General features: G+C 40.7%; 1 protein-coding gene across 1 annotated transcript in view; it reads right to left on the bottom strand.

Moving 5' to 3' along the window:
* The window catches only part of LOC106586139 (complement C3), a 53,702-nt gene extending 32,343 nt beyond the window's left edge, over positions 1-21,359 (bottom strand). Inside the window, 15 exon segments of the mRNA XM_014173034.2 lie at positions 1,693-1,822; positions 3,430-3,585; positions 3,827-4,021; positions 4,362-4,571; positions 4,705-4,857; positions 5,050-5,165; positions 5,271-5,391; positions 5,557-5,659; positions 5,825-5,912; positions 14,574-14,656; positions 14,746-14,834; positions 15,034-15,104; positions 15,662-15,830; positions 17,725-17,920; positions 21,224-21,359. Of these exon segments, the coding sequence (XP_014028509.2) occupies positions 1,693-1,822; positions 3,430-3,585; positions 3,827-4,021; positions 4,362-4,571; positions 4,705-4,857; positions 5,050-5,165; positions 5,271-5,391; positions 5,557-5,659; positions 5,825-5,912; positions 14,574-14,656; positions 14,746-14,834; positions 15,034-15,104; positions 15,662-15,830; positions 17,725-17,920; positions 21,224-21,294 (1,951 nt within the window). The 5' untranslated portion in view covers positions 21,295-21,359.
* Between the last annotated feature and the right edge of the window lie 324 nt (positions 21,360-21,683).

Here is a 21,683-nt window from a genome sequence, read left to right as displayed (position 1 = left end):
ATTCTGGTTAGACAGTTTGTGCTGTTCTGTGAAGGGAGTAGTACACAGCGTTGTACGAGATCTTCAGTTTCTTGGCAATTTCTCGCATTTCTCAGAACAAGAATAGACTGACGAGTTTCAGAAGAAAGCGCTTTGTTTCTGGCCATTTTGAGCCTGTAATTGAACCCACAAATGCTGATGCTCCAGATACTCAACTAGTCTAAAGTTGGCTAGTTTATTGCTTCTTTAATCAGAACAACAGTTTTCAGCTGTGCTAACTTAATTGCAGAAGGGTTTTCTAATGATCAATTAGCCTTTTAAAATTATAAACTTGGATTAGCTAACACAACGTGCCATTGGAACACAGGAGTGATGGTTGCTGATAATGGCCGTCGGTACGCCTATGTAGATATTCCATTAAAAATCAGCCGTTTCCAACTACAATAGTCATTTACAACATTAACAATATCTACACTATATTTCTGATCAATTTAATGTTATTTTAATGGACAAAATTTTTTGCTTTTTTCTAGCCAAACTGGAATTAAAGCCAGACTAATTCAGTGGCACAGATGGAACTACCAAGCAGAAGATACAGCGTTGACAACCAAACCCAATTCAATATCACTAAATATCATTACATTTGAAATCAACCAGAGCTTGAAACAGTAGGCCTACAATATGAATTGTCTATTTAAGAAATAAGGCCAGAGGGGCTGTGGTATATGGCCAATATCGATAGCAACAGTGAATCTAATTTAGTTTTTAGGTTGAGATTTTTCAATAATCATTCTCACCATAGCATATTGGTAATAGGAAGTGACAAATATCGTAGGGAAAGGAAAGGAAAGGGGGGAACAACTGAATGCATTCAACTGAAATGTGTCTTCCGCATTTAACCAAACCCTCTCTGAATCAGAGAGGTGTGGGGGGCTGCCTTAATTGTCATCCTTGCTCAGGGGCAGAACAAAAAATGTGTACCTTGTCATAGCTAAGCAGGGCTTGGTTAAAACCCTGGATGGGAGACCAAAGGGTAGCTGTTGATAGATCAATTCTCCAGCTGGAGGTGCGGCCCAGCCTGTCGTTTTTTTTCTTCTGATAGTGGATATAACGCTGAAGATCTGACATTGTTTTAAAGGTACAAATTCAAAGGTTTGTCTATGTTGACATTTGGTTACCATGATGACATAATCCTGTGGTTGAAATTTTACCCTCAAAACAACAGTTTATGTTGATGATTCAACGTCACAATACATTGACAAATTATGTTCAAACAATGTTGATTCAACCAGTTTGTGCCCAGTGGGTAATGACGCCTTGCCTCTATCAAACCAATCAAGTATTTTGCATGGGTGCCGTTCCAAAGAGACATTGAGTAAAAAAATAACAAGCAACAAGCTAGCATGCATAAGATACAAAACAAATGTTGTATAGGCTACTTAAACAGAGACACGGACAAAACAAGAAAAAAACTAAATACACTAAATGCCTTTACTGAGGCAATCAAATCCGAGCGCTGAATGCGATTGACTTCGACTTTTGATTGACTTTCGATTGACTTTTGACTTCCCATTCAAACTAGAAATCCAAACGTGAAGTTTGCCTGACTTCCAATAGTCAAGTGAACGAGAGACTAGGCAGGCCTGGCCATGCAAGACTAGACAGGCCTGAATGTGTATTGCAGCTTTTATGTAGAGGCCTTATGTCGCATACCTGTCCTCTGAGGGGTGCCCTCTCCAGTGTGGAATGCAAACACCAGCCCAGCATCGTAGAAAACCCCCATACTGTCTTTTCCACTCCCTGCAGTGCAGCCTATGTCATGTTTCTCTATTGTATCCCAGATCTAAGGATGGATGCATGCACATACCCATACCGTGTACACACACGCGCACACACACACGCACACGCACACACACATGCACACACACACGCACATGCGCGCACACACACGCACATGCGCGCACACACACACACACACACACACACACACACACATGCGCGCACACACACACACACACACACATTTTACTATCCTTGTGGGAACAAAACAATTGATTCCCATTCAAAATCCTATTTTCCCTAACCCCTAACCAAACCCTAAAACTAACCCCTAAACCTAACCTCTAAACCTAAAATAGCCCTTTTCCTTGTGGGGACTGGCAAAAATGTCCCCACTTGTTCTGAACTTTCCTATTTTACTATCCTTGTGGACTTCTGGTCCGCACAAGGACAGTAAAACCAAAAACACACTTCCACACAAATCAGCTAAGTCCCAAAACATTCCCAAGTGTTGGTGGGCAAGTAGAGCGCAATCTTCTGTATGGTCAAAGTTTATTTAAGTCTAAGAGTACAAATGAAAATGTTGCATCTATCAAAAACCTATTTATCATATTGTTTTATAAAGATTCTCCAAGTTGAATTCTCTCGCACATTAATTTGATTTATCAAGCCAACCAGTTTCCAAGTACAATTATGTTAAATACCCACATGGCCTTTAAAGAAAAATGACATGAAAAAAAACACATGGCACTTTTTTTTTATACCCACATGAAATGCATTCAGTGGGGGTCCGAAATGATTGACACCATTGATAAAGATTAGCAATAATGACTGTATAAAATCAATAAAATATTCTATGCTCCAAAAAATTGGGAAATTATTTTATACTAATACATTTCTCTGGGAAATAAATATTGTTTAACATGTTTCTTTTTCTTCATCTAGATAAGGGTAGGGGTCAAAATTATTGACACCCCTAAAGATTCTTACGAATAAAGGAGTTTAGTATTTGGTCCCCTATTGCTAGTACACAATGACTACATCAAGCTTGCTTTTGAAGTTCCAATAACAGGCGAGATTAGCATGTCTTGGAGGGTATAATCTTTGACCCTCTAATCATCATTATTCACGATTCATTCAGGATTATCTGTAATCACGGTAGCATCCACATTAATGTAGAAGTGTTTAAAACATATTCTATTCTTATTTAGTGACTCCAAAATGACACAAAACACTATTAACAAAACCAAAATGAACTGCAAATTCATCCAACAAGTTTGTGGAGTCACAAGGTTGATGTACTGTAGTCATTGCGTGCTAGGAATATAGGCCCAAATACTAAACTTTTGACTGCTTTATTCATAAGAATCTTTCGGAGTGTCTATAATTTTGACCCCTACCTTTATTTTTGTTACTTGTTAAACAAAATCTCTTTCTCTGAGCAATTGTGTTAGTATAAAAAAATGTTTTGGCATGCAATATAGCTCAGTATTTATTTTATACAGTCATTATTGCTCATCTGTTTCAAGTGTGTCAGAGATTTCGGATACCACTGTAGGTATGGACTAACATCAATAAATAAACAATTATGCACAACTTATATGACAAGGCTCAAAGAGTATCATTAATTAGCTGGCAGAAGTAGGGAAAGTTCAGTCTGCAGTTATTCACCTTAGTCTGAGTAAGTCGGCTTTTGTCATTCAGGACGTAGACCCCCTTATCCACGGCCACAAGTCCCACCTTGGCCCCTGGATCACCAATGATAGACAGGGTGACTGTTTTCCGAGGTGCATAACTAGCACTGAGTCTGACATCATCCACTTTTAGCTACAGTATGGCACACAAAGGACGGAGGTAATGTTTGAGAAGTCTTGAATGCAATACCTCACACTGAAATACTAACACCGTAAGGAAACAGTTTTAAGAGGGGGAGACAGGCACATGGGTATAACAGTCAAAAGGGTAGACACGGATTGAACCCCGCTCTCTGCTCTAGTCACATCTACCACTCTCCACCAGAGTGTTACCACTAGACGATGAGCTCTGCACAGTAAGGCAACATTCTTACCGATCCCATGCACGTGTCCTTGACATCGATCCACACAGAGTCAGACACAACCTCATTCTTGTCCACGTGGTAATACGCCACGACCCGGAAGGAGGGGATCATATCCTTGTTCACCGTCAGAGGCAGTGACATCAGTCCCTGTCCCTTATTCCACTCTATCTTTTGGGAGCTGATGAGCTGTCCTTTGCTCAAGATCTGTGAACACAGAGACCGATAATTGTCAGTACTCATCCCTATGGGGATGACAAACTGGCACTAAGTGAATAAATTACCAGCCAGTGATGGGTGGAGTCAGAGAGTTCATGGTTTAAGTAAGGAACAAGACCCAGGGTTATTGTTCCTTCCTCAAAGCAGCACCTCTGCACTTTTACGTTTTTCAAAAACAACAGAAAATATAGATATTGGTTTACATACCACACTTGAATCAAATACATACACACCATGTAGCATTTTTACCCTGTAATGTTGCCGACCAATGCACCCAAGCTAGGTAAAAATACACAAGTCTAAGTGGTTAAAGTTGACCAGTACACACCAGGATGGTTATCTCATATTTGCCATTTTGGGCCGCAGGACTGCTGCCGAGGGTTAGGCCTACTGTGAGTTGATCTTTGATTTTGACATCTGCAGAATGGATGTTCATGTGAATGTAGTTCTTTGAGTTGTCTTTTGTTTGATAGGGTTTGGCAGTCATCTTCTGTGTGCCCTGCCTGTCATCCCCAAGTTTATCAACTTTGGTTTTCACCTGTGTGGAAATAGAGTAACAAAATGAATGACTACAAGGCGTCAACACTGTTATTGATACAAAACAAAAAGCCAAAACAGACATGCACACATAATTGGATTGCGGCTTGGAGAACTTTTGGTTTTGAACTTGCCACGATTGACAGCTCAGAATCCTCCGCTTTCGTGTTAATGGTCATTTTGGCAATACCATTGTCATGGGTCTTCCCCAGCACTTTTTCGTCTTTGTGTAAAGCCTCCACATCGATATCTTTGGCTGGTGAATCGTCTGGATTGGTCACATACACCTAATGGTACAAATGGAAAGAGGTACAATTAGACCAATAGGTGGGAAAGACTGTGTAAACCCAATATATCATCCTACCCCTTGACCACAGTTACCAGGTTGGTTCCCTGGTTAAAAGAACTGGGCAACACTTTGGAATAGCATAGTAATTGAGTTCATGTAGAACACAGTGATTGAATGTTCTTAAATGTACCGAGATGTCATACGGCATTCCTGGTTTGAAGTACAGTGGGGTCTTCTTGAAGTGAATGCTATACGGTGACTTGACTATGAAGATTCCCTTTTTCTCTGCTTTCACCATCTCACTACCTGAGGGATAAAACCAACACCTTCCCTGTTTTGAGACTGAACACAAACGCACACTACATAAGATGCAAAAGTATGCACGTACCACAACTTACAACCTCTACTTACCTGTGTCTGTTAACACATTGACTGATATGTATAGGGATTTCTGCAAAAGGTTATGGATTTCTGGAAAAGTATCTTTAATGTGCTGTGTCTTCAGTACCGCGTTGCCCACTCCTTCCTTAAGCTGCATTCGAAAGAAACAAAGCCAATATGTCCATCTGTCAGACTTCTTGTGTTATTCTAGCTATAGAACTAATCAAATATAGACTACCCATGGTGAATGTCTGTGAATACCCATATGTGTACCAAATCATCCAAATATACTCCCTCCCATATTACATGCACAAACCTCCACTCTCTGGAGAGAGCCAGGAAAACTCGTCCTGTCATTTCCTTCGATCAATCCGAACACCACAAAACCAACTCCTTTCACAGGCTCCCCAAACAGGTACCTTCCGACACAAACCATACAGCAATATCACCACAGAGAATTCAGGGGAGGGAAACAGATAGAGGAGTACTATAAATGAGATGAAATGTTAAGTAGCAGTTTTAGCAATAGTTACCATGGAAATAACAACTATAAATATATTTTGACATTCTACAATGGCTCCAACCTGGCATCAACGTTGACCGTTAGCTCATCATCGTCAACGTAGAAGAAGGACTTGGTTGCTGTCAATTTGACTTCAAAGCTGGGTAGAACTAGATAGGAAGTTAGTTATGAATTAATATACTGAACAAAAATATAAACGCAACATGTAAAGGGTTGGTCTCATGTTTCATGAGCTGAAATAAAAGATCCTAAAAATCTTCCAAATACACAAAGACCATATTTCTCTAAAATGTTGTTCAAAAATGTGTTTACATCCATGTTAGTGAGCATTTCTCCATTGTCAAATAATCCATCCGCATATCAAGAAGCCTTTGCTGGGGACAATAAAAGGTCACTAAAATGTGCAGTTTTGTCACACAACACAATGCCACAGATGTCTCAGGTTTTGAGAGAGCGTTGCACTGCAGGAATGTCCACCAGAGCAGTTGCCAGAGAATTTAATTTTCATTTCTCTACCATAAGCGGCCTCCAACGTCGTTTCAGATTAGTTGGCAGTACGTCCAACCGGCCTCACAACTGCAGGCCACATGTAACCATGCCAACCCCAGGACCTTCACACCCCGGCTTCTTAAGTGTTGGATTCTAACTTAAAATATCCTTATTGATGTTACCATATTAGTTCTGGGTGTATGGAAATCTACGGAGTGAGAAAGGCGAGTGCAGAAAGTTTACATTCTGTCCATACAGCGACTGCCGTGAGAATAGCTATGCCATTGACTGTCTCCTGCTCCTGATCTCCTATTGCTTACATTCTGTTTTTGTCAAATCTCATGTATCCTATGGAGAGAGGCAAAGAGAGAGAGTTGGGATAAGGTTGTATAGCCGTGGATTAGGGAGGAGTGAGGAATGTGGGCCAAGGTCAGGTCAGATGAAGTGAGAAGGAACAGTCACCACTTAAATTTCTGCCTAGCAACAGAGATGTATTGGCTGTCTAGAGGTGCAAGGGGGAGACTCCGCCTAGAAGGAGGGTATAAATATATGTGCCTGTGTAAACATGTCTTTTCAGCTGTTTGACCCAGTGGGTGAATAAACTTGGTTTGAGCTTTGACTAGTTGTCTGTTAGTTTTTCACAACACCATCCACCCACATAGCTGATGAACCTATGGATTTGCTGAAGAATTTCTGCACAAACTGTCAGAAACCGTCTCACGGAAAATCATCTGCATTCTCATCGTCCTCACCAGGATCCTGCACAGACTGCAGTTTGGCGTTGTGACCGACTTCAGTGGGCAAATGCTCACCTTCGATGGCCACTGGCACGCTGAAGAAGTGTACTCTTCACAGATGAATCCCAGTTTCAACTGTACCTGGTAGATGGCTGACAGGGTGTATGGCGTTGTGTAGGCGAGTGGTTTGCTGATGTCAACGTTGTGAACAAAGTGACTTGTACACAAAGATCTGTACACAATTCCTGGAAGCTGAAATGTCCAAGTTCTTCCATGCTCAATGTCACCCATTGGGCATGTTTGGGATGCTCTGGATTGATGTGTACGACAGCGTGTTCCAGTTCTGCCAATATCCAGAAACTTCGCACAGCCTTTGAAGAGGAGTGGGACAACATTCCAATCAACATCCTGATCATCTCTATGCGAAGGAGATGTGTCGCGCTGCATGAGGCAAATGTTGGTCACACCAGATAGGGACTGGTTTTCTGATCCACGCACCAACCTTTTTTTGAAGGTATCTGTGACCAACAGATGCATACAGTGTATTCAGAAAGTATTCAGACCCTTTGACTTTTTCTACATTTTGTTACGTTACAGCCTTAATCTAAAATGTATTAAATAAAAAAATGTCCTCATCAATCTACACACAATACCCCATAATGACAAAGCGAAAACAGGTTTTTAGACATTTTTGTAAATGTATTTAAAATAAAAACGGATATCTTATTTACATAAGTATTCAGACCCTTTGCTGTTAGACTCACAATTTAGCTCAGGTGTGTGTTTCCATTGATCATACTTGAGATGTTTTTACAACTTGATTGGTGTCCACCTGTGGTAAATTCAATTGATTGGACATGATTTGGAAATTCACACACCTGTCTATATCTATTTCTGCAGCATTGAAGTTCCCCAAGAACACAGTGGCCTCCATAATTCTTAAATGGTAGAAGTTTGGAACCACCTAGACTCTTCCTATACCTGGCCGCCCGGCCCAAACTGAGCAATCGGGGGAGAAGGGCCTTGGTCAGGGAGGTGACCAAGAACCCTTCGGTCACTCTGACAGAGCTCCAGATTTCTAAAAACCTGTTTTTCCTTCGTCATTATGGGGTATTGGGTGTAGATTGATGAGGGGGAAAAAACGTTTTAATACATTTTAGAATAAGGCTGTAACGTAACAAAATGTGGAAAAAGTCAAGGGGTCTGAATACTTTCCGAATGCACTGTATCAGCATTCCCAGTCATGTGAAATCCATAGATTAGGGCCTAATGAATTTATTTCAATTGACTGATTTCCTTATATGAATTGTAACTCAGTAAAATCTTTGAAATTGTTGCATGTTGGTTTATATTTTTGTTCAGTTCATGTAGTTTACATAGGCCCTATTTACTCTGTACAAACACTGTACAAACTCTGCGTCCTAGACAAGCGAGGCCTGTTCTTAAAGGGCAATTCCACCTCTTTTCATCTCATTGAAAACGGTGCATTTCTATATTTTATAGGAAGAACAAAAAAAATATTCCCAATGACATCATCAGAGATTAAAACATTAAAAAATGTGATTTTCAATCATTATGAGATTTTCAGTGATGTGGGGAGAAAGAAAATACCCTCCCTCTGGCTAGAAACAGGTTTTGAAAATGACTGTTTTTCTTACTTTTAATCCTACCCTATTATGTCACAGAGAAGCATTTTTGAGGAACATTCTTTTCTTATCTTTTTAACCACAGATCATAGAAACGTGCCATTTTCACATATGTAGACTCGAAATGAATATGAGGTTGAAAAGTGGCGTAATTGTCCTTTTGTAACAGTATTTTTATTGGAGTTTCACAATTTTCACCCATATTAAGAGATACAACAACAAAGACAAGGCAAAAAATAACAGCACTCACACATATCCGTATGCACGCACGTACACACACACACACACACACCATTTTCCTCTCCCCGCTCAGCGCTTCTCTCACCCCATCCCCCTCATACTGTTACAAAAGGACAATTACGCCACTTTTCAACCTCATATTCATTTCGAGTCTACATATGTGAAAATGGCACGTTTCTATGATCTGTGGTTAAAAAGATAAGAAAAGAATGTTCCTAAAACATAACAATTAAAATAAAATAAATTAAAAAATAAAAAAATAAAAAAAAGCTCAGTTTAAACCAAGAAGTTGAGTTCCCCACATGGAACTTACAGTGTACTTCTGAAATACATAGATCACGATTCTAAGAGAATCCTTGCAGCATATTAGCTGATACTTCAGGTTCTAGGTAATTTAGGTAAGGTTCCCGTACTTTGTAGAACTGATCTGTCTTAGAATGCAATGTACATGTCAGATATTCCAGCGGCACCCATTCAAATAGTATCTTATGCCAATCTTTAATAGAGGGAACCTTATCACTAATCCACTGTAAAAGTATGTTTTTCCTCGCTGCTAAGGTGAGGATGTTGTAAAGCCTTCTCTTACTCACAGAAGTTACATGCCTACTAGGGAGACCTAACAGTAGAGAAACTGGGTCCAATTCTAGATCGACCCCTAGGATCTTTTCAATTTCTTGCAGAACACCAGACCAATATCTTTGTATTTTGGTACATGACCATAAACAATGTGTTAGGGTGCCTGTATCAGTTTTACATTTAAGACATTGAGGAGAAGAGGAAGAGGGGCTAAAAGCATGTCTGCGATTTGGGGATATATGCAATCTGTGTATTATTCTTAATTGAATTGCTCTAGTACGATTACATATAGATATTGTTTTTGCATATTTCCAAATGTCCTCCCACATCTCTTCGTCAATAGTAACAGACAGTTCTTTCTCCCACACTCGTTTCACCCTCTGTGTGTCGACAGCGGAAAAGGACCTTAAAGCATCATAAAACAGACTTACAGACATTTTCCTTTGTGGGGAAAAAAGCATTCTTTCAATGACAGACATATCAGGGTTGCCAATTAAGGTGGTGCTCTTCAGAATATAATGTCTTACTTGTAGGAAACGGAAAAAGTCCTGCTTTGGGAGTTGATATTTCTCGACCATCTGCTCAAATGACAATAAAATCTTATCCGCAAATAAGTCATTTAGTCTGCGTATGCCCTTATTAAGCCAAACGTTAAAGCCAGCATCCAGCAATCCTGGGGCAAAATCTGGGTTGGTAAGAATTGGGGTAAGAGCAGAGGTTAGTTTGGACCTTCCCAGGAAACGTTGAACTGACCTCCATACTTTGAGTGTGTTAAGTGTAATGGGGTTGTTACAGTGATCTTTTACAGACTTGAAACTTGTGAAAAACAAAAGATCCCGTAAAGGGTATTTTGAAAGAGAAGTCTCAATGTCTAACCAAATAGAGCAGTCATCGTTTGTGATCCAGTCTGAAATATAACATAGGTGGGCACACCACTGATAGAACCTGATATTGGGCAGATCCAAGCCACCCATAGAACTTGGCAGCTGCAATATTGCCATCTTAAGTCTTTGCTTGCGTTTACTCCATATAAAGGAACTTAGCCATCCATTTACATCCTTTATTACCTTATTGGAGAGTAATACTGGGATCATTTGGATTGGGTAAAGCAGCCTAGGCAAAATGTTCATTTTCAAGAGGGATATTCTCCCCAACCATGAAATCGGAAGAGAGTTTGAGCGCTCCAGATCCTGTCTTATTGTGTCGAACAAGGGAACAAAATTGGCTTTGTACATTTGTTGGAATTTAGGAGTTACAAATATACCCAGATACGTAAAACCTGAGGGAGACCATTTAAAAGGGAAGGGGGGAGAATTATTAGGTACAGAGTGAAGGTTACCAAGTGGCATAGCCTCTGGTTTAGTTAGGTTAATCTTGTAGCCTGAGAATTCGCTGAATAACTCAATAATATTAATAAGAGATGTGATTGAAGTCTCGGGATTAGAAATGAATATCAGGACATCATCAGCATACAAGCTTATTTTATGGTGAACATCACCAATGAGCAGCCCCTGTATAGCAGGCGTTACCCTGATGGCCTCGGCCAGTGGTTCCATAACAAGTGCAAATAGGAGGGGGGACAAAGGACAGCCCTGTCTGGTACCTCTGTGTATAGAGAAGCTATTTGACCATAGTCCATTAGTAAGGACAGCAGCCTGAGGATCATCATATAAAACTTTCACCCATTTTATAAAGTTGTCCCCCAGACCAAATTTATTTAGAGCAAAGAATAGGTAAGACCACTCCACACGATCAAATGCTTTCTCAGCATCTAGGGAGAGCACAAGACCATCCATAGCACTTCGTTGGTAGACTTCAATTACATTAAGAAGCCGTCTGACATTGTTACATGACCTACGCCCCTTAATGAAGCCAGTTTGGTCTCCTTTCACAATTAGTGGCAGTGAGTCCTCTAATCTTGTGGCTAGAATTTTAGAAAGCAATTTTCTATCCACATTCAGAAGGGAAATTGGTCTGCACGAGGAACAAGACTCCGGACATTTTCCCTTTTTGAGAATAAGTGATATGTTGGCTTCTCGCAGCGTTTGGGGGAGCTGGTCATTTGAAAATGTTAATCATATCACGCAATGGCTCAAGGATCAGGCCATGGAACTCTTTATAGAACTCACTACAAAACCCGTCCGGTCCTGGGGCCTTACCATTTTGCAGATTCTTAAATGCGGACATTATCTCTTCCTCAGTAATAGGGGCATTAAGGAGAGACCTCTGTTCTTCGGGGATAGTAGGGAGCTCAATCTTAGAAAAGAAGTTCTCCATTAACTTGGGTGCGTCATTTGGCAGTTCTGAGGCATAAAGATTTGCATAAAATTTCTTAACTGAGTCATTTATCAATTTATTTTCATATAAATGATTGCCATCAGAATCAGTAATAGCCGCAATTGACTGTGAGTCAGCTCTCTTTTTAGCTAGGTACGCCAAGTACTTTCCTGGCTTATCGCCATGTTCATATAGCTTTTGCTTGACAAATCTCATTTTCTTTTCAGCGTCCTGTGTTAGGAGGGAGTCCAACGTTGATCTAATGACTGATATTTCCTTTAATAGGGCAGGAGTGGGAGTTTTAATGTAGTCCTCTTTAGTTCCTAATTCACCCTCTAGTGTTTTTTGCTTTTCACGCTTTTTCCACCTCTTAGTGGCTGCGTATGACATAATCAGACCCTTGGCGTACGCCTTACAGGTTTCCCAAAGGAGTGAGGGGTTATCTGTTGATTGAGAGTTAATAGAGAAAAATGCTTTAAACTCTGTAATAAAATATGATGTGAATGTATGGTCTTTAAGAATGGTTGTATTCAACCTCCAATGTCTTGCCTGATTGAATGCCCCGTTGAGTTTTATGTCCAGGATCACCTCCGCATGATCAGATATGACTATGCTTCCCAACCTAGCGGATAAAACAGACTGCAGCGACGTCCTGGGCATAAAAAAGTAATCTATTCTAGTCTGACATCCATGAGGTGCAGAGAAAAAAGTGAACTCTCTGTTGGAGGGATGAAAAGCTCTCCAAACATCAGCATACCCCAGATCATCACAAATAGCTGTAAGTGACTTAGCTTGAGGAGAGAGTGAGGCTATACCACTGGGAAGCTTATCAATAAGGGGGTTCAACAAACAATTAAAATCTCCTCCAACCACTGCAGTGTCTGAGTTTAATTCTGAAAAGTCTAGAAATACCTTAGTGAGGAAGTCAGGTGGGTGGGCAGGGGGGAAGTAAATATTCATTATGGAAATGCTCTGCCCTTGTAAGGTACCATTAATTATAACAAAGTGACCCAATTTATCTTTCACACACTTCAAGACCTTAAGTGGTAGGTTATTTTTCACAAGAATTGCTACACCTCTACTTCTGGATGTAAATGATGAGAAAAACACTTGACCAAACCCCCCTTGTTGTAATTTCAGATGCTCCTTATCATTCAAATGAGTTTCTTGTAACAGGGCAATATCAATATTTTCTTTTTTCAAAAAGGACAGTACCTTCTTCCTTTTAATGGGGTTATGGCTCCCTCTAATGTTCCATGTACATACACGTAGTCTGTTACCTGCCATTGCGCTTTGACCATTCAATATCCAGACTGAATCCTACTGTAAAAATGGGGTGGTACCTTTTTCCATGTGTTGAACTCTCCTCTATCTCACTGAGCGTAAACAAATGATATGAACCCTGAACTCGAACTATACTAAACCCAAAAATTAAACATGTAAAGATCCAAAAGGGGGTTTTCCCACTAGCTAACATGCAGGGGATTTCAACTTTCCAATGTAGACTCTTAAGTCCGCATTGCCACTCAATAGCCTCATCCTTTATATATGTGGAAATTAAAATCAATTGAAGAAGATTGAGGCTCTTCCACCTAAAACCAAGCCTGGGCACCAATATAGGTTCACACATATCTTAGTCTGAGCTACGGCGGCAGTTACTTTAGCAAGAAAAATAATAACGATACGAATATTACTGAACAGGAGCACATGAGAACTTACACCACTGTTTCATGATCAGATTCAAAATAAAATAAGACATTATCCAATGCTACGGAGGTGCAGCTTAAGGTTATTTACCCGAGAGAGTCAATAAACGCAGCAGCCTCTTCAGATGTGTAGAGTTTTTTTAGGCGATCCATTGACCATAATCTTCAATGTGGCCGGGTACAGCAGTGCGTAGTCGATCTTCATTCTCTTGAGTCGAGCCTTCACCTCATCAAACGCTTTGCGCCTTCGTACAACCGCTGTGGAATAATCATTGAAGAATGAGACCTTTGGACCTTTACGTTGACTACCGTCAGAACCGATGTTTCTAGCCGCATCCATGACGCGCTGCTTGTCGGTACAGTTGTGGAACTTTATAACCACTGGTCGTGGGCGCTGATTGGGACCGGGTATCGGTGCTTGAGAGCGATGTGCTCTGTCTAGCTTCACACGACCAGCCTTAGTGTCCATTTGTAGGTAGCCAGGGATCCATTCCTCAAAAAATGTTACTGAACGTGTCCCTTCAGAATTTTCCGGGAGTCCCACAACACGGATATTGCATCTGCGTCCTCGATTATCCAAGTCGTCAATGTGCTCCGCCATTTCGCGCACCTGTTTCTCAAGTGCTTTTATCTTAGTGTCCATGGATGTAGTTGAAGTTTCCACAGTAGCAATTCTTCCTTCCGCCTCATCAACACGTTTGACAACCCTCTGTAGTTCAGCTGAATGGCCTGCTATTGCTTCCAGGACCGTTCTTATCTTAACATCGATCACTTTAGTAATGTTATCCGTCATCTTTTGAATCACCAGGTCCATTGTGCCTGGATCCGCAATGTTGTTAGATTCGCTAACGTTAGCTAGCTCCTCCTGCACATCTACAGGGATGGCGGTTTTGGTCGACTTCTTAGTAGCTCTGTTGGGCATGTTGTCGGAGATTTTTGAGAAATAGTCGCCAAGACTCATTGTAGGGTAACTTATTTAGCCAATTCTACCACTTTTTCAAGCTAGGAGATTAATGTAAGAATATAAATGTACGAATACCGCGTGAGCTCGCTGAAACACCGTGTTCTCTCTACGGCGCCATTTTGTTCCCGTAATTGTGCTTTTAATAAAAGACCACCCAAACCAATACCCTTCTTACCATATTCTTTCACCTCGAAATCTGCAGTGAAGTTCTTATGTGGGGTATTCTTGAACTTGGCCACCACTTTCCAGTTTCCAAAGCTATATAAAAAGAGAAGGAGAGCAGAAGAGTTCACAGGCAAACGTTTTCCTGATAAGTGTGTTAGGATGATTGAATAGCAAAAACAAACCTGGTGATTTCTGGGACAGTGAAGTCTCCAGATTTCATCCCATTATCTGGTTTGTAATCTTCCTGCAGTAAGGTGATTCCATCAGGGTTCTATAAATAAATAATATACATGAAATGTGAAAGACTAACATAAATGGATCACAGATAATTAATCTGTTACTACTCAAGACTGACAGTTGTAAACATGAGTAATGTCAGAAAATACCTATTTTGACAACTGGTCATATGCATCAACCACTACAAAGGAAGCATTGTCAATGCAGTTACATTTATTATGAGGACCACTTACCATAATTTCCACATTGATGCTATCTGTTACAGGCTCTAAACCGGAGTTTAAGGCGAAGACTCTGTATTTAACTGAAACAATATTGCTGAATTAATACACTAAGAATGTAGTTTAAGATGTTAGGTTTTTATAGAGTAACACCTTTTTATCTGTGGATTAAGTAGAGAAACACGATTTTGACTGCGGGTCAAAATTCTACAAAGATCTGGTAAAAAAAGGACCACATGCATTTCAGGTAAAGTAACACCCCAATGTTCATCTCCCAGCGAGCTAGCTCAATGTCCATGAATGTTTCATGTGAGTTTTGACCTGACCCCAAATTAATCAAACTGATTCACAGGGGCAGACTGGCCATCTGGCATTTCGAGCAAATGCCAGATGGGTCGGTCCATTTTTAGCCCAGTGGGCCTGTTTAACGTGTCTTTTTTGCGCTAAATGATCATTATCTGGCTAATAATGGGGGCCCCAAGAAAAAAAACATGGACTGTGTGGGGGACACAAGTAAAAAAAAATGGGCCGGTGTGTTAGGAATACCAGGGCCGATTTCTGGTCCCAGTCCGCCCCCGAGCATAGGTGGTTGCTAAGCGATGCTAATTCGAAGGTTTTAGGTCAGTGGGCTCAGCCATACCTTTACTTTCCGGCGTGTAAATGGTTTTGTCCATTTGTATAAATATGTAGCCAGTTTGAAAGGAGACCAGGACTACTTTTTCAAGCTTGTGGCTTGGGAACTGAGCGTGCAGGTACACATACTGGTTCCCTGTGTAGTCCTCATCAAAGAAGTCAGGTCCCTCCGGGATCTGACAAGTTTGAGAAAACACAAGTGATATTTTGTGCAAAGTACACAACCATAGGTAAAATTGTGAAATTAATATCTTATTTGAAGATACAGTGCCTTCAGAGAGTATTCATCCCCCTTGACTTATTCTACATTTTGTTTTACAGCCTGAATTCAAAATTGACTAAATATATATATTTCTCTCACCCATCTACACACAATATCCCATAATGGCAAAGTGAAAACATGTTTTTAGAATGTGATGGAGCTTAGAGGGTGGGTGTGTGAAGGCCGGTATATTCCTGCTCGTTGCCTACATCTGCTGGCCAGGAGAGAGGATGGCCTGGAATGGTAAGAGCCAAGTAAAGGTAACCTTTATTTAACTAGGCAAGTCAGTTAAGAACAAATTCTTATTTACAATGACGGCCTACACCAGCCAAACCCGGACGCCGCCCAATCACAGCCGGTTGTGATACAGCCTGGATTCAAACCAGGGTGTCTGTAATGACGCCTCTAGCACTGAGACGCAGTGCCTTAGACCGCTGCGCCTCTCGGGAGCCCCAAACCAAAATAAATTGGAAGTTGGTGGTGGTGGCTGTTTTAACCTAGCTTTGGCCAGATCTGTTTTTGGTCTGGAGCAGCAAGAGCTGACATGCAGGGCCGTCCAATACTGGGAGGGATATCGAGCCCAACTGGACAGGAACCTACCGGACGTTACTTGGCCGTAGACTGATCCCACTAAGGACAAGCCTGTTGGAATTCTGTTTTCTTTTGTTGGATACGCCGGTAAACAGCGTAGCTGTCCGGTAGCAGAGAGGGACCGGAAGACCCGTGCAGAAAGGCTCAAAGATGCCCGATATATCAGCACCCTGGATCTTACTAAGGGGTTTTGTCCTGAGACCCCACACTGAGTACTCGGCAGCATGCAGTGGGCATTGAAGAAGTTAAAGTACTACCTCCTAGGACGACACTTCACTCTGGTCATGGACCATACTCCTCTAGTCTGGATGTCCAGGAACAAGGAAACCAACGATAGTGACCAGGTGGTCTCTCTGACTCCAACAGTTATTGTTTCTCTGTTGTCCACAGGTCCGGGTCAAAACAAGGAAATGCAGATGCCTTGTCCCCCCGGAACGCTCTGTGGACAATGGCCTCGTTGGCTACATCTGCTGACCAGGAGAGAGGATGGCCCGGAAGGGTAAGCACACCTGAACACACCTGAACATAATTAGTTTGGAGGTTGGGTGGTGGCTGGACAGGAACCTAACAGACATTACTTGGCCGTTGACCTGACCCCAGTAAGGACAAGCCTGTTGGATTTCTGTTTACTCTCGTTGTATACACTGGCAAACAGCTTAGCTGTCCAGTAGCAGAGAGGGACTGGAAGACCTGTGTAGAAAGGCTCAAAGACGAGCTAGGTTTTCCTCTAGGATTTTGCCTGTGCTTAGCGCCATTTCGTTTCCTTTTTATCCTGAAAAAGTCCTTAATGATTACAAGCATACCCATAACATGATGCAGACACCAATATGCTTGAAAATATGGAGTGTGGTACTCAGTAATGTCTTGTATTGGATTTGCCCCAAACATAACACTGTATTCAGAACAAAAAGTGAATTGTGCAGCTGCATTTTATTATGTTATTATTTTTACTCCTGAACTTTAGGTTTGCCATAAGGAAGGGGTTGAATACTTATTGACTCAAGACATCAGCGTTTACCTTTTTTATTAATTCATTTGTAAACATTTTAAAAACATAATTCCACTTTGGGGTATTGTGTGTAGGCCAGTGACCAAAAAAATCTACATTTCATCAATTTTAAATTCAGTCTGTAACATAATATGTGGAAAAAGTCGAGGGGTGTGAATTCTTACTGAAGTCACTTAATTGATGTGAAGAAACGTGTATAAAGACTTACTTTAATGTCCTTAAGTGCCTGGTATTTGTTGACTGAATTCAGGGACACTCTTGCATCCACAAGCAATTTATCTTGTGCAGGGAAGTTCATCACCTTGATTTGGACATTGAAGTCAGCCCCTGAGTAATCTTGAGCTTCAACAAAGACCCTTTCCATGCTACCCACCCGTAGAGGGTTAGGAGCAGACATGACATACCTGCAGTGATGAAGAGAGGGGAAAGGATGAGTCAAAATATGGAGGGTGGAATACTGATTTGTGCTTGGCTAAGCCCGGGGTGTAATTCAAGGCACGTCACAGCACACTATAACACACTTTAAAGGTAATTTACAGTTGAGCTGACATGGGCAGCGTTTACCATGAATGTGATCTCCATGAACGTTGGGAAAAATGCCTTTAAAAGGCATATTGTTGGCTGTTTAGTGCACCACACTATAACACACTGAATCACAGGCTAGACATTTTTGTTATGGAATGACTGACATCTGATCAATGTGTACATGCATCTGTCTGCTTGTGTGTTTTTTGGGAATCTGTCTGCAGATACATGCTGTGTTTGGAGCAGCATAATAATCCATTTTTAGTCCCCATTTCTCACGCCATTCATAAAGTATAGCAAAATGTAGTAAACTGCTGAGAAATGTATTACCCCTGAACGAGGTTCCAAACCAGTAGACTTATTCAACCATTCTGGCATGTCTAGTAGGCTAATGCTTCACTGACCCCTCTATGCAAACTTTGGGTTGAAAAATCATATAAACAGAATGTTTTGTTTGTCAACCAAATATGTAGTTGATTTGGCCATTGATAGGCACAACTGTCAATCAATCAAATGTATTTATAAAGACCTTTTTACATCAGCAGATGTCACAAAGTGCTTACACAGAACCAAGCCTAAACCCCAAAAAGAGGAAGTAATGCAGCTGTAGAAGCACACCTGCTAGGGAACACTCCCTAGAAAGGTTGGGAACCTAGGATGAAACCTAGAGGAACCTGGCTCTGAGGGGTGACCAGTCCTCTTCTGGCCGTGTCAAGTGGAGATTATAAGAGTGCATGGCCATTAAGGCTAGATTGTTCTTCAAGATGTTGAAACGTTCGTAGAGGACCAGCAGGGTCAAATAACAATCAGTGGTTGTAGAGGGTGCAATAGGTCAGCACCTCAGGAGTAAATGTCAGTTGGATTTTCATAGCCGAGCATTCAGAGGTCAAGATGGTGGTTAAACAAAGACGATGTTTGTGGAGGTTGTTTAAAGACAACTAAACCATAGATTACAGTTTCTTCGGGCCCATAGACTACTTTTAGGGTGAGGATCCTCTTAACATCAAGTTGTAAAATCCTGAACTTCCCCTTTGATTTAAAGTGAACAATCCCTTTAAGAATTTCCCCCTCCTTTTTTTATAAAATATTGTACTTTTTTGTGTAATTGCAGGAAATAAAAATGTAATTGGTGTGTCATAACATTATGGTACCTGCAGTGACCATGCAAACAAAACATGAATAAATTCACAACGCATGCACAGTAACTGGTAAACAAGTTGTATGGCACTAACCACGTTTCCATCCACAGTTCTTATGCAAGTAAAGTCATATCATATTAAATAAAAAATCACAACAGCTGTGATGGAAACAGGAAGTTTCGGTATAATTTTATAAATGCACACAGATAATTTGTTTGTTTGACATGGTGTGATCTTTTTGTGTCAGTAAAATATATTATATGAGAAATTGCGGTGGACACGCCTTTATGAACAAATATTGATATAATAACCATCATATCGTACTTAACTTGGAGTCACGTGAAGATATGGTGTGAGGTCCTACCACTATGACTCGGGAAACCATACAGTTTATTAGGCTACTGATCAATTCAATTTTGATGAACTTCACAATGTGGTGAAAGTGCACAGTGATCTTGAAGCTCTATTCCAATAAATATTGAGGGTCTTATTCTGATGATATGATGATCGATGTTTGACAAATAAAAATATTATTGCTCTTATCCATAATAATCTCATCATCTAGACTAGCCTGCCCGCACTGTATCTGTGAGCTGTTGGCTAGAGCAGTGATTCTCAACTGGGGGGTCGCGACCTCCACGTGCAGCACTTCCGCAGTGATGAAATGGCTAGCTACATTTTCACGCTGCACATACTCACTGACCAAAACAATAACAATTCTCACCCCACACATACCCACTTCAAGCGGAGATTGCTGCGTTTTTTTCGGAAAACAAGTTACCTCTGGCTGAACATTTCGATTGTGAGGAGTAGCTCACAAAGTTTGCCTACCTGGCGGATATTTTTTAGAATCTGAATTTGCTCAAAGTGTCAACGCAAGGGACGGGGGCACAATCGACTTGAACAGAGGGACAAAGTGGATGCCTTCAAGATGAAGCTTACCCTTTGGGCAAATCATATTTCTAACGGGACGATTGACATGTTTCCCAATGCTGATTTCGAGATTCAGAATCTGATCAACAAAGCACACATCGAAACACTGAAAAAAACTAAACAGCATCTTGTCAAGCAAAGGTAAACAGGTAAATTAGTTATGGTTCAGTATGTTAATTATTACTGTTAATTAACTCTGACATTCATATTACATTTTATTGAACTGGTTAAAAATGTACACCTTTTCAAGGTTGTGAAGCTATTCATATGGTAATTGCTGATTACGAAATCCTAATGATTGTTGTTTTTTCTATTTTAAACACTGGTATGTGTTACTGTTCATGAACATAATTGGACTGGTTTCGATGTCATATTCTGAATCTTATCACTTATTACACCCACTCCTGAACTGGTCGCCTAATTAAATGGCTTATGCTCTCGAATTGATAATAAATGTTTTCTCAGTTAATATGGCTGTGTAATGACTTTCTTTTATACCATAATAGTAGCCCGTTGAGACAGAGTCTATTTTGCAAGTGAAGCCTGCCCAAGAAGGCAGCTGCAATACAGCATTACAAAATATAGCTGCAATACAACAGTCCATAATGTTGGGTCGCGACTCAATTGTCATTGTCAATTTTGGGTCCCCAGGCAAAACCAGTTGAGAACCACTGGTCTACATGTGCCTACATGTGCCTGTGAGTACATGTGCCAAAACAAGATTAGGCACATTTGCTATTTAACGCAACAGTTTTTGTGACAAAACTATTGGTACTGTTGAAAATTCAATGGAAACATATTGAACTTTAGATTTACATCATTACATCAGCTACATCATTACACCCTGATTTTTATTCACAAAAAGTCAATTTTATCCGCAACAAGTCCTTTAAGCGGATTTCAGAATTTCGCATGAAAATCTGTCTCCAATTGGATGGAAATCTAGCTATTAATACTACAATTTTCAGAAGTAATATTTATTATTCATCAACGTTTCTGTGACACGTTTACCATGACAATTCTAGGAATGATGGCTGATATATTGCCTTTAGAATTGTGGGACCAAATGTTCTACCACATTGAAAATGATCTTATTTATGATGTACTCACAGCACTTCACCATTGGAGAGGATAGGGAGAGACAGAGTCACAGCGGCCAGCAACACTAGCTCCATCAGCATAACGTGGGTCTGATTCAAGTCCAAATTAAATTGCTTCACCCAGGCTCAAGCTTTTATCGTTGCATTTTCCCGGACCATAACTCAGGTCTGCTCTTGACCCTCCCCTTTTGGACGAGCGCCAGACAACATGCTCACCCTCCCACCCTGTATTTGTTCTTATCAGAATTGGGAATTCCGGGAACAGAGAGATACAGTACAAGACACCCTTAAACCCTACTTCTGCCACCTAATTAATGAGACTGAGTCTTTTCATCTTAACTGTGTGTAATTGTTTATTTATTGCTGTTAAGTCTATACCTATGTATGTCAGTGCTTAAAATGCCATGTGGGTATATTAAAAAACTTGTACTTGGGAAACCGGTTGGCTAGATAAATTAAATGAATGTGTG

The sequence above is a fragment of the Salmo salar genome, chromosome ssa02, assembly GCF_905237065.1.
Source record: "Salmo salar chromosome ssa02, Ssal_v3.1, whole genome shotgun sequence".
In the NCBI taxonomy this organism is placed as follows: Eukaryota; Metazoa; Chordata; class Actinopteri; order Salmoniformes; family Salmonidae; genus Salmo; species Salmo salar.
Note: the sequence above shows the minus strand (reverse complement) of the source record. Positions and strands in the feature narration are given on the sequence as shown.